General features: G+C 35.2%; 1 protein-coding gene across 1 annotated transcript in view; it reads right to left on the bottom strand.

Annotated features, from left to right (window-relative positions):
• Positions 1-13,647, bottom strand: part of LOC150086504 (nuclear pore membrane glycoprotein 210-like) — a 185,977-nt gene that overhangs the window by 126,950 nt on the left and 45,380 nt on the right. The window contains exon 10 of the mRNA XM_090372185.1: positions 9,789-9,929. Within this exon, the coding sequence (XP_090228311.1) occupies positions 9,789-9,929 (141 nt within the window). The remainder of the gene's footprint in view (positions 1-9,788; positions 9,930-13,647) is intronic.

Raw genomic sequence — 13,647 nt, 5'->3', positions numbered from 1 at the left:
TAAAATGTAGAGGTAGGTATGACAGATAAGTAAAATCTTTTCTATATAAAAGACACACTTGTTGAAAAGCACTGATGTTACTCCCCCCCTTTCACACCTGTTAAAAAGCACTGATGTTACTCCCATCCTTCAGCTATTTCCTTCACTCATGGTTTTTTTTTCTTTTGCTCTCCATCAGGAAGCTCAGGCGACCCCTGATGGAGAGCAGGGGTCATTCGTGGCTCTTGTGACTTTAAAAATATTCCAGAGGTCTAATGTATTTGCCCTCCACATGTTATTCATCCTAGTTGATAGAGGCCATGAAGCACTTTAAATTGTCATAATTCCTTTTCTGAAATTAAAACCCATTTCTTTGTTTTAATAACTACTACCTCTCTCCTCGTCAACCAAATTAGAACTCCATGATCACTCCCTGCTAATGGTTCCCATACTGTTAGTCCTACGACGTCATCTGGTTTGTGAGTGATGATCAGATTTAGAATATTCTTTCCCTAGCATGCTAATACAAATAACAGTCATCTAGTTGATTTAAAAATTTTGTTCCCTATGAGGAGTTTTCCTTCCACTTTCTCCAATCAATAAGTGGCAAATTGAAATTACCCATAATAAGACATTAACCCCTGCTCATCTGTACCTTCTGCATGTAGTCTCTCATCATAATCTTTTGCAATCTTCTGGTCTACAGATCACTCCCACTCTCATTATACCTTTGTTTCCAACTAACTCACAACACACTGATTCTATAATAGCATGCATAACTTCAGAATCCGAAAAAGCTTTTGTCACACTCAGGCTGTTTTTGATAGGCATAACCCTTTATATCTTCTTTATTCTTCCTGAATATATTGTACATAGCATAGTAAAACTCACCATCCCCTATTTCTGGAGGAAAACCACATTTCCATTAATCCTTTTATGTTATTTGTATTTATTAATTTATTAATGATTTAATGAATTAAATCATTTATTAATGATTTAATGAATTAAATCATTTATTAATGATTTAATTTAATGAATTATTTATTAATGAATTTAATTTAATCCTGACATGTAATGAATGAATTCAAACTCCTTAAACAGGAGTTTGAATTGATTCATTTTATTGACAACACTCCTGACATTACTGTAGACACAGTTAAGACTAAGCATTCTTGTATAGTTTACTACTCTGACATACACCTTGAAGTTATTTAAGCATGTTTCCCTGGTGCTAGATTTCTGTTCATTTCAGACACTGCTACTCTCAGCATATTTCACCATTAGTGGCTGTTGCAGCAACAAACAAGGTCTGTGCAAGCATTACTTTGACCCATGCAGTCAAAAAAAAAAAAAAAAAAACCCCTCCCATTTCACCCCTCCATTCGTTCCAAATGCCTGTCCAGCTCAGCTTTAAATTTATTTAGGCTATCAACTTCCACAACAAAAGATGGAAGTCTGTTCCACCAATCAACTACTCGCTGGCTAAAGGCAAATTTCCACACATCTATTCTACAACTGTCTTTCCTCAATTTGAATTTGTGCTCCCTCAGGTTCTTAATCTGAGCAACTATGCATTTATATCATCATATAAATGCATAAAACTCATCCTGCTATAATGTGCCATCTTACAATGTGCATTCCAAGTTATGTGCCTATTTATTTGACACCTTGTCCTCCATAACATGTGAAAATTCGAAGTTACATGCACAAAACCCATGTGCTCCTATGTTACAATATTTCTTACTAAAGTTATTTTCAATTTATGGTTGTTTGTGAGTGCATGCACATTCAAAAGAAAATTGGATAACTTGATGAGAGATTTATTTCAGAAAAAAAAAAAAAAAAACTAAACAATCGAACTTACATCCATTCTTTAAAAAAAAAATGCAAGAAGCTCCCTCCCCACAATCCTTTGTCCGATTGAGCAACCTGAAATAAAAAAATATTTCTCGTGCATTTTATTTCAATAAATTTTTATTTAACCCCTGAGTTTTATGTTATTTACCAATCATAATATAATATGTAATGGTAAAAATTAGTTTCAAAATGGGATAAGTGGAATAAGTATTGATAATTTATAGCTTTTATGGAACCTACCCTGACCATTATATGAAAATTTGCATATAATTTGCAGTTCTACGACATGCAATTTTTTTGTAATGTATGCCATGCATTATGGTAGGATGAGCCATAATTTTAATTTATATTACCCCTCAACTAGCAGTTCCCCTGAACTCTTAAGGCCTGCTCAATAATATTAGCAAAAGACTATTACATCACCTTTGTTCAAATGTATTCTGTTTCTACAAAATATGTCCATCTACCTACCTATTTACACGTGTGGGCCAAGCTGATAAAATTTCCCCCAAAAGTCTTGCAGTGTCCCTCAGAGTATCACTGTTAATAAATTCATCCATGGATTCTGAAAACAGTGATAACTTTGAGATGACTCAGCAATAAATCTTTTCTAAAGAAAAATCAATCATGGCCAAAAAATCATAGAATGGTCAATGATGCACCTCATTACACCTTCCAACAGTGAGTACCATGACTTAAATTGCATATCATTCTGGTCTATGATTTAGAAATTACACTTAGTAAGGTACTACACCTATTTAATGTACTTTTTGTGGCAGGTTTTTAAAATTCATGTCTGAGCTTCTCAAGGGACTATGGCAGCAACAGCAAATTAAAAACCAGAGATTAAACCTGGTCCCAACGTTAGCTACCAAAACTTCTGCCTGGAATGGGCCAGCATTCTCTGAATGAATTTATAGCAATTTTACCATTTTTGGAATTTCCAGGTACCCATAAGTGAGGAACATCAGGAAAAAAACTGCCCAGAGTGTCAATTTTTTATGCTAATAATTTTTACTAATAATAATGATAATAACATGTACATTGCATGTTTTGTTAATAAAAGATTGAGACATCAGAAATTTTGAGACACGATTCACTGAATAATACACAATTACACAATCACCACAAAACTATTTGGTTTTTGACCTTGTGGAACAAATTCATAATGAAAAATGCCTTGTGAATCTGAAAATACAATAAGCATGATCTTCACATTTCACTGAAACAGTACTTGCCTTTTTTTTTTTTTTTTTTTAAGGCCTTGGAAAAGACTGTCTTTCAATGAGAGGAGTGGGCCCTTGTTTCTGAGTCATAGCCATACATAGGCAATTTGTAATCAGTAATGAAGGAAGAAACAAAGTGTGGATCAGCAGTAACACATCACTGACAAAAATCCTGACATGTAAGAACCTGCCACTCTCTATGATCATTAATGATGATTTGAGCACAAACTTGGCTGAAATTAGCATTATGATGGAAGAAAGCAAGCTTATACAGCATCAGCCAAAAAAACACCCTTCCATTTCACCTGCCCGGTCATTCCAAATGTTTGTCTAGTTCAGCCTTAAATTTATTTAAGCTATCAACTTCCACAACAGATGGAAGTCTGTTCTCGCAATCAACTGGCTAAAGGAAAACTTTCGCATATCTATTCTACGACTGTCTTTCCTCAATTTGAATCAATGCCGCCTCAGGTTCTTAATCTGAGCAAGCGGAAGTATCCCATCAGCATTGATCCTGCTCAAACCATTCAAGTCCTTATACACCTCAATCAGATCATCTCACAGGTGCCTGGTCTCCAGATGCTGCAATTTGCAGAACTTAAGACTCTTGTAAGAGCACTCCCTTTGTTCCTCTCACCAATCTTGTTGCCCTTCTCTGTACTCATTCTAGCAACTCTACATCCTTTCTAAAATGAGGCCTCCAGACCTGTACACGGTACTCAAGGTGTGGACTGACCATTGCCTTATACAAAGGTATAATCACCTCCTTGTCTCTGATAGCAAAATTCCTATACATCATTGACAAAATTCCATGACCTACTCTTGCACCCATCTGCACTGCTCAGAGAACTTCATATCAAACTGCACAATTACCTCCAGGTATTTTCATTCTCCACCTCCCTGAGTGTAGTACCACACAATTGGTACTACACTCAGGGAGGTGGAGTACCACACAGTTGGTATGTTTCTCTTGGGTTACTGCTACCCATATACAGTACTTTGCATTTGTCAATGTTAAACTTCAGTTAGCACTTCTCAGAACATCTGCCTAAGTTTTCTGGATTCTGTTGCAGTAGAATACTGCCTTTACTGTCATTAACAACCCTGCCAATCTTTGTATTATCTGCAAACTTGGACATTAAGCCTAATATACCTTCATTGATATCACTGATAAATACACAAAACAACAATGGGCCCAGCACCAAACCCTGGGGGACTCCACTAATAACATTAGTCTACATAGAGCAGTGTCCATTTATTAGCACTCTCTGTCATCTCACACTCAAACATCCCTTTATCCATAGCAGCAACTTGCCCTTAATGCCACACCGCTTCAATTTGTACAGCGGTCTTCCATATGCAACAGTATCAAAAGCTTTCCTGAAATCCAAGTATATGATATCAAAATTATTTTTTGCATCCAATTCCTTTATGACCACATCGTAGTAGTCTTGTCTGACCAATCAAATTGGTCAGACAAGACTTCCCCTTAACAAACTCATGCTATGTCTGAACTATTAAGCAGTCTTGTCTAGGTGATCTTGCAACACTTTTTTAACCAGTAACTCCATTATTTTCCCTGGAACAGAAGTTAAACTAACAGGTCTGTAATTACTCACATCACCCTCTGCAAACAGGGGATACATTTGCACATCTTCAGTCCGTGGGGACCTCCCCCTGTATCCAAGGATGCTCTCATAATTGTGGCTAACGGTTTGTTTACTTCCTTTTCCACCTCCTTTAATATAACTGGATAGATCCCATCCACTCCAGGTGCCTTTCTTATGTTTAACTTCAACAATTTCTCCTCCACTGTGCTCTCAGTTAATATAAAATTATTTAGCTCCCATTAAGAGTTTGATATAAACTTCTCACCTACATTTCCCTACAGAATTCCTCATGTGTGAATTTATATGTAAAATACTCATTCAGTTTGGCAGCTATCTGAGCAAAATCATCAATATCAAGTGCACCAATCTGATTCATTCCCTTCCTTCTAGAGTTTATATAAGTAAAGATGTCTTTGCTGTTTTTCTTTGCATCCTTTGCCAAAGATTTCTCGCAATCTGCCTTCACTTGCCTAACCTCCTTTGTGACTTGATTACAGAATAGCTTACATCTACCATAGGCTTCTGTGTTGCCTGATAATTTATATGCATTTCATGCATTTTTCTTCTTTTTCCAAGAAATTGATCGCTTTTAATTTTACTGCCTTTTTGCAGCAGTCTGAAAAGCATAGCATACAAGCAAGATTGATTAATAACAGCTTTGATCATCCTATCCATACATTTAAGAAATGAGGCTGTGCAATTAATATCATTGCAGCTTGCTGGTTTCTTTATTCAGATCTTGTTGATTTCCAGACAAGGAACACTGCTTTGGATCATTTTTAGCCTACTTTCCAAAACCGGGGAAAAAATTATGAGATTATGACACACACACACACACACACACACACACACACACACACACACACACACACACACACACACACACACACACACACACACACACACACACACACACTCTCTCTCTCTCTCTCTCTCTCTCTCTCTCTCTCTCTCTCTCTCTCTCTCTCTCTCTCTCTCTCTCTCTCTCTCTCTCTCTCTCTCTCACTCACTCACTCACTCACTACAATAATTTTTTGTATTTACAATCAGATTCAAACTAAACAACTGGCACTTGAATTGGAAACATTACAAAAAACTCTGTTTACAATTTAATTCAAACAAAAAGTTAAGTATACACATGAGGGAAATAAGTAGGATAGTTTAATGAGGTATTTTTATTTTGTTGTTATCTTGAAAAAAGACTGAAATAGTGTCATTATTTCCAAGATGAAAGACAGAACGTAGACTCTATTAGTTTTATTTACAATTTCTTGTTTTCAATAAAAATCATATTTGTTTTTGTTTATGTTCACCTGTGAATAATAGCCAGTCATAATACAAAAACAGTCATATTATTTAAAAGGGTTCTATTCATTAAGCAGTGCAACTGAAGTATTGATGTGCCAAGGAAATCCCCCCACCAAAAAACTCGTATCGAAATAGTCACCAACTGGGATAGTAGATATGTTGTGGTAAATGATGAGGTAATATTATTCTCAGAGAAGGTTTGATAAAAATATCAATTATTGCTCTTTCTTTCTTTTTTCCATTTACAAAGGGCTTAAAAACCTATTCCCAAAGGTAAAGGATGAAAAGATAAAATGGCAAAAATTAGACCTAATTTTCTTTATGTGGTTTAGAAGCAAAATAAAACGAGTGTTATTTGAGAAAGATATTTTTAAGCGAAAATAATTATTAACAGTAAAAACTTTATTTAAGGGATGCTGGAAAACACTCCTAAGAGTGATTACCAAAAATGGAAAAAACAACCACCAGTAATAAAATACCGAGAACTAAGAATTCTGTTTCTCCAGCAGAAAAATAGGCAATTCATGAAGGGATGAGTGTAATATATAGAAAGTTCTCCCATCCTATAGTGTTGTTGTTGTTGCAGAATGGTACACACAGTTCAAGTGGTGGACACATTAGCATCCTCAATGCAGAAATTCCAGGGTAATCGGCAACTGCTGTCACAGAGAATAATATAATGAAAGGGAAGGGATAGGTTATGGAAGACCATTGTATAATAATCGTATAATAATTCATGAACTGGCCCTGTGAAAAAGATCATGAAAAAACCTTTTGCACAAATGCAAGGTTTCTTGCATTTGTGCAAAATGCAAGAAACCTTTACTATGCAATTTTGCCTAGAAGAAAGGCAAAATTGCATTGTAAACTCTCAGACATGTGCAACAGTGACCAGAATGCCTTTTTTCTGACTGGCACTATAGATAAGACTTGGATTCCCAATTCACTTTGACACTGAAACCACGGAGCATTCCAAACAGCTAAAATATTGTCAATCATCCTCAAAAGAAGGTAAGGATGCAAGAATCTGCTGTAAAGATGATGCTGTCAGTTTTTTGAGGACAGCATGGTATGATCCTCATCAATTATCTTCAAATGAACATCACCAAAGACATTTTTCTGACTTTCTGGACAACTGTCAATTCACATGCTGCCTTCACATGCTGAATGGCAAGCCAATGCTGCTTTCAAATTTTGTCTCATTTGCCATATTTTCCTAACCTCACACCTTTAGATTTGTTTTTCTTTCCAAGTCCTTTTTTGTACAGTGAGCATATTCTTGATGGTGTAGTAATTGATGAGACTGAGTCATGTTTCAAGGGTAAAAAGAGATGTTTTACAAAAATGGCCTCCAGAAGAATATCCATCTGAGAAAGAAACGTGTCTCTCTGATTACACAGGTTGTTTCAAAAGTGATGGTCAATAATTTAAAGGTGAACTGTACAGCCTATAATATGCAAAAAAAAGCCTAGTAACCATGGGTCCATAAGTGAATCGTTTTTCGAGATACTGCACATTTATAGTTGGGATCCACCACTGATCGGTGAACTGTACAGAGTTGGGATTCACCACTGACTTGTTTGTTTAGGTTAGGTTATGCCCATTCTCATTCTCTCTATTTCCCCTCTCTCAATGCTCTGAGACGTAGCAGGCATACTAGTACTTGTCAAAGGATAGTCACAACATGGAAAGAGGTTACAGCAACGAAGAGTAAGCGGACATGCACTTCACGTATGGTAAAGCCAACGGCAGTGCACTCCAGGCTGTACGTTTGTACCAAGGAGCATTTCCCCGTCAAAGGCAGCCCAACAGGCACACATTCATCAGAGTACATCGACGGTTTAGAGAACATGGGTGCTTCGCACATGTATTATGAGCAGGTAGGCCTAGAAGCATAACACCTGATGTTGAGGAAAGGGTGTTAGAAAGAACATCCCGTAACATCTGTAAAATCCTGTGGTGTTGAATCCAAAAATTAAAAATGTATTATCTTATGTTTAATAAAAACCACCCTTAGCAAAGGATTCACAGCTTTTTGCTAAACTAGTGCTCCCATAGTCAGTGGCGGATCTTAAACAGAAAATGTGCATTAGATCAAAAACAGCTCATTTGCGGCCTGATGTTCACTGGGACTTTTTTGCTTATTTTAGTTTGTACTTTTTACCTTTAAATTATTGACCATCATTTTTGAAACACCCTGTATACAGAAAAGGACTGCCTGGTGTGTACATTTATAAATGATCAATACCAATATAATCTTAGGTAGGAAAAATTGAGACAGCTATCTTCCTGATTTCTGACAGTAGTCCAAAAATTCTCCCCAACTCCACCACTCATAAATTTATACGTCAGTAATTTTATTATGCTACTAGCTACAGCCTATTATCCCTGGTCTACTGAAAAAAGAAAGTGTGTGTGTACTCTGTATGCACGAAAGCGTGAAAACATCTTTGACGAAAATCAGAACCGATTTAAAATCGAACAGCTAGAATCGAAGTTATGAACAATGTAACATTTTATACTCACATTTGCTACTTACTCTACTGAATCAACGGTACTGACTGAGTTAGCATCATTTAGGAAATAATAGGGGGAGTGAGCATAAGCTCACACCTGTTACTTCCTAAATAACGTAAATGTTCATTTACCTTAACGTTCATTGGTTTTACTTCAGTCTGAAATAACAATGTAACATTTTATGCTCATGCCTGCTACTTACTTTACCGAATCAACAATAGTGTAATTTAGGAAGCGTGTCAATTTGTGCAATTTGTGTCATTTACATTTCTCATTTTTGCCAACAGGCCGAACACTGACTGTCAGACCGAAATTTAGTAGGTGCCGCCAAAGATGTCTTCACATCAAGAATCAATGTTAGTGGCTGTGTTAGCATCAGTTCAGAAATTAAGAAATTTGCATCATTTCTGCGTCGCATTTTTGCGACAAATTGGTTTTACTTCAGTCTGAAATTCAGTAGATGCCGTCAAAGATGTTTTCACATCAAAAACTGCCCAGTTTATAATGCTTGGTTTTTAGTTGCTGATTCTGTGTAGCAATGTGTATTAGGATGACCTTATTTATGTTGCTAATGGAAAATTTACAAGCAGTATCCACTTGACAATGCATCTGTAAATATTTGTAAAAATTTTAGTAATGTTCTTCCAAAAACTCTGTAAAATTTTATTAACCATGAACAACAAACACCATTCTTCATCAAAATCTAATATCATATTATACATGAATGAACTGTAAAATAGTGCTTGTCAAGTCAGGTATTTTAGTCTCCATGGTGGCCTGGCACCTGGATTTGTCAAGACTTGCATTATGTAATATATAATAATAGTTCATAATTTTTTTCTGAAAAAAAAAAAAAAAAATCAAAAGAAAATATGAATTCTAACATTTTTCCATACTTGCTTTTAGCCTTATTACATCAACATATCTAAAGCATAAAAACTAGAAATGTTTATCTTGTATGCTCCTCATTGTCCTATTCGACTTCTTTCTCTAGTTTTTTTTTTTTTTTTAACTTTCTCCTCCAGTTCTTATCTTACTCTTTCAGAGCAACAGCAATCAGAGGAATAGCAATCCCTTATCTTCTCTTATCAGAGCATTCCCATTACCAAAGTAATATATATATACATAAAGAGCAAAAGTTATGTACAGAATTATATAATTCAATACAATCCAAACACAAACTTGTTGAAAATAGGGTGCATTCATATCATTTGATACTTTAGAATTATATATAAAAGGAACTAAAGTATATATATAAAATTTTTATAAATACATATATAACAAATCATACCAATTTCATTACTCCAATAATTTCTGCTGTGATTTTACAAGAACCAGGATTTAAAGTCTGTATCAAATGATAAGTTCCATTTACTGTGGAATACTTCACTTGAAAGTAGTCTGAAGGGAATGTCACTTGCACTTTAAGATTCTGAAAAACAGTCCATATTTTTTAATTATAGAATATAATTATATAACAAAGGAAACTAAAAAAATAAATGAAATTAAGTAAAAAATAAAATTATCATTATTTTTTTAATAGTGACAAATGGGCCTGGAGTACTGGGGTCCATAGTTTAACAAATAGATATTTATTTACAGTATACCCAGTATAAAATAAAATAAAATAAAATATTTCAGTAGCTTTCGGAACTCGTGTCCCTTTATCAACTGACAAATTTGAATACATTACAAGCAAAGTGTGGCACGTTACTCATTCGTCATTGTTGTAGCACGGACGTGTGCTGCCTTGCGCCAGTGATCATCCATCAATAAAACGGTTGTCTCCAGGATTGGATGTATACGCATGCCTTTCTGGCGATTTAATGCCTTAGGGTTGTTCATTATGTTTAGTGACTCTAGCCATAGGCGGTGGCGAAAGTGTCGCGCGTGGTCCACTATCTCAAAGTCGCGCTTGGGGTCAAGATCGTGGTTGGTAGCCCAAAAAATCTTGACCCCAAGCGTGACTTTGAGATAGTGGACCACGCGCGACACTTTCGCCACCGCCTATGGCTAGAGTCACTAAACATAATGAACAACCCTAAGGCATTAAATCGCCAGAAAGGCATGCGTATACATCCAATCCTGGAGACAACCGTTTTATTGATGGATGATCACTGGCGCAAGGCAGCACACGTCCGTGCTACAACAATGACGAATGAGTAACGTGCCACACTTTGCTTGTAATGTATTCAAATTTGTCAGTTGATAAAGGGACACGAGTTCCGAAAGCTACTGAAATATTTTATTTTATTTTATTTTATACTGGGTATACTGTAAATAAATATCTATTTGTTATTTTTTTAATAATAAGAGAAATTGCAGGGATCTAGAAATTGTTTTAAAAATTACATTTTTCAATGGGTTTTTGCTGTTTCACTGTAAGATATGGAAAGTTTAGTTTTAAAACCCTTCTTTGTACAGAATTATGTTTAATAATTGCTAAATTGTTGACTATAAATGAAAGATTTATAATCAGCAATAAAAAAGTGTTTTTTTTATTTATCATGAAAGAAGGGGGGGGGAAAACATTTCTGATATCAGAGAATCCAACCATTACATCATGTGAAGCCATCTAATTTTCTGTAATCCAGATTAGATTACATAAATCACTATTGTTACGTTGCTATATTAAAAATAGTGAGGATAAATATTTATATTATCTTAAAAGGGGTTGGAAAATTTTGACTAGTTCAACTCCTAATAGTTTTTTTTTTTTTTTTTTTAGGAGCATTAGCAACTAAGGCCATATTGCTCCTGGATAGGCGGTGGTCATTCCTGACCTTTCCGCATCCTCCATATTTGGTGGTGACGGGCTCGAACCCCGGTCTAATCAAGAAGCGTGTGCTAACGCACCGCTGCTCCTTCCCACCTGGCTACGGAGGCGCCCTCCTAATAGGTAAAGAATGTCAACAGAAGAGGAAATAATTTTGATTGATATTTAATATTCAAGAATATAATAATATTAGCAAAAGTCGTATTATATCATCCCTCCACAGTTGTTTCCAGCTACTAGTGGTATTACTGAAGGTATCATGTATTGTAATGATATAAAAGAAGAAGTAGCTTTTGTCATTTTCCTCACTTGTAGTCATAATGCTGCGAGAGAGAGAGAGAGAGAGAGAGAGAGAGAGAGAGAGAGAGAGAGAGAGAGAGCGCACTGTTATATTGCAAGTTTCTGTGTACAGATATGAGGCCTTACACACCCACAGAATAACAATGTATGCATATACCAAGCACACCAAATCACTAAAGTGGCCCAGGACTGTTAAGTACTCAAAATGAGGAAATTTATGAATATTTCATATTGAATTTTTTCTTCTTATGATCATGTAATTCTAAGCTTAGTAAATTCAAATATTATATTAATGACAGTTTTCTTTTTTTTTCACAAGCTTGCAATGCAGTTCCATGTAAATATTTGTCAATGAAATCATAAACAAATGAATCAAATTTTTTTTTTTTTTTTCGTATTACTTTAAAAATTAAAACCCATACTTTAAAAATTAAATTATCATATTTACACTGCCAGTAGTTAAGTTTATAATACAATAATAATAATAAACCAGCTGTGTGTGGGATTTTTGTATCTGCTACATTTATTATTTTATTTATTTATTTTTGTAAGTACCATAACCTTAAAATGTCATTTCTTTAATTGAAAATTTTCCTTCTTTTAACTTTCAAACCAGGACTTTCACTTGCAGTTATTATTTTTGAGTAGCTATTAATACAGGACAAATCACAAATTCATCCTACCATGAAATGCTGTTCCTAAATAAGAGAAGGTGACAAACAATAACGAGACCACTTTAATTCCATTGATAAAAATAGCAGCCAAGTTAATGATAATAATGATAAATCAAGTTGTCCCTCTCCCAAAAACTCACTCTACTTCATAACACATATCAATTCAGTTTCTATTACAAGACCTTTTCTAGAGATACTTTCTTGGGCAAAGAAGTCTGGACAAGTGCCTTGTCCAGACTTCCTTGCCTCATCATTCATTGACCTATTATTCTTCCCCCCCCTCCCATTTGCTCTCTAGAACAACCTTTCTCTGTGTTTATGAATTTTCCAAAGATTTTTAATGTAATCCCAAACAATAAAGGTTGTTGAAACCTTTTGTTTGATTATACACCCAAGTTGCCAATGAATTCTTCAGTTTATACTGAAGAATTATGCCAAAAATGGAAACATTCACAAGTCTGTGTAATTAGTTTAAAAACTGGAGATTGGAAACTGGGAGTTTTTTTGGCTAAAACTTTTCTTTGGAAAAGTAGGAGGTTATGTAAAGTGTAAGCTGCACTAGAAATCAAATTGCACAAGCGACATACATATTTTAAATTACGAGAGAGAGAGAGAGAGAGAGAGAGAGAGAGAGAGAGAGAGAGAGAGAGAGAGAGAGAGAGAGAGAGATTTGAACATCTGAACTAGGTTTATGTTTTTCCCACCTGGATGAATACTTGCACACATCCAATACTGCTATTAGGAATTGTTAAAATGTCAAGCATGACTTGGGATAATTGGTTAGATTTCAAGCTTCCTTGGGCAGTTGTCAGTTTCCCAAACAAGGACCAATGTACATCAATTATTTCATAATAGTGTCTGGTGGACTCTCACATCAAAATTGACAAACTGTTTCTGCAAAATGTCTATTTCTTTATCTTTAATGAAACCAAAGAGTATTGGAAACTTGTCCAAAAAAATTTCAAAATTGAAAATGATGCAATGCCAATTGCTGAAATTTGTGCTACTCAACATTTATAAGAACGTAATTTTTAATGGGAATTTCTGCATCATGTAGTCACACAGAGAAATAAAGTACTTCCTGATTGCATAAAAGACTAGAATCCTCTCTTGCTTCAGACTCTATATGATCTTGGCAGTAAAAATGCCTATGTCTAAGTCAGATTGTACTCTCTTATTCAGTCCTTTGTTAAATCCTCCACTTTAAAAATGGAAGTGAAGGATTTAACAAATTCACACATCACATCCTTCAACATAGAAGTAATGACCTCAGTAAGTGGATGTAAAATATGCTGGACTGACGAGTTGTGTTCAGAATTTCAAATGTTGGCATAACATTTAAAATAAATAAGCAAATTGCTTTATTGAAGCCAGAAGAGATGAGCATGAACAACCTTTGT

The sequence above is a fragment of the Mastigoproctus giganteus genome, chromosome 4 (assembly GCF_048544385.1).
Source record: "Mastigoproctus giganteus isolate SK-2022 chromosome 4, ASM4854438v1, whole genome shotgun sequence".
Taxonomy (NCBI): domain Eukaryota; kingdom Metazoa; phylum Arthropoda; class Arachnida; order Uropygi; family Thelyphonidae; genus Mastigoproctus; species Mastigoproctus giganteus.
The sequence above is the reverse complement of the archived record's forward strand: the minus strand, read 5'-3'. Positions and strand labels throughout refer to the sequence as shown.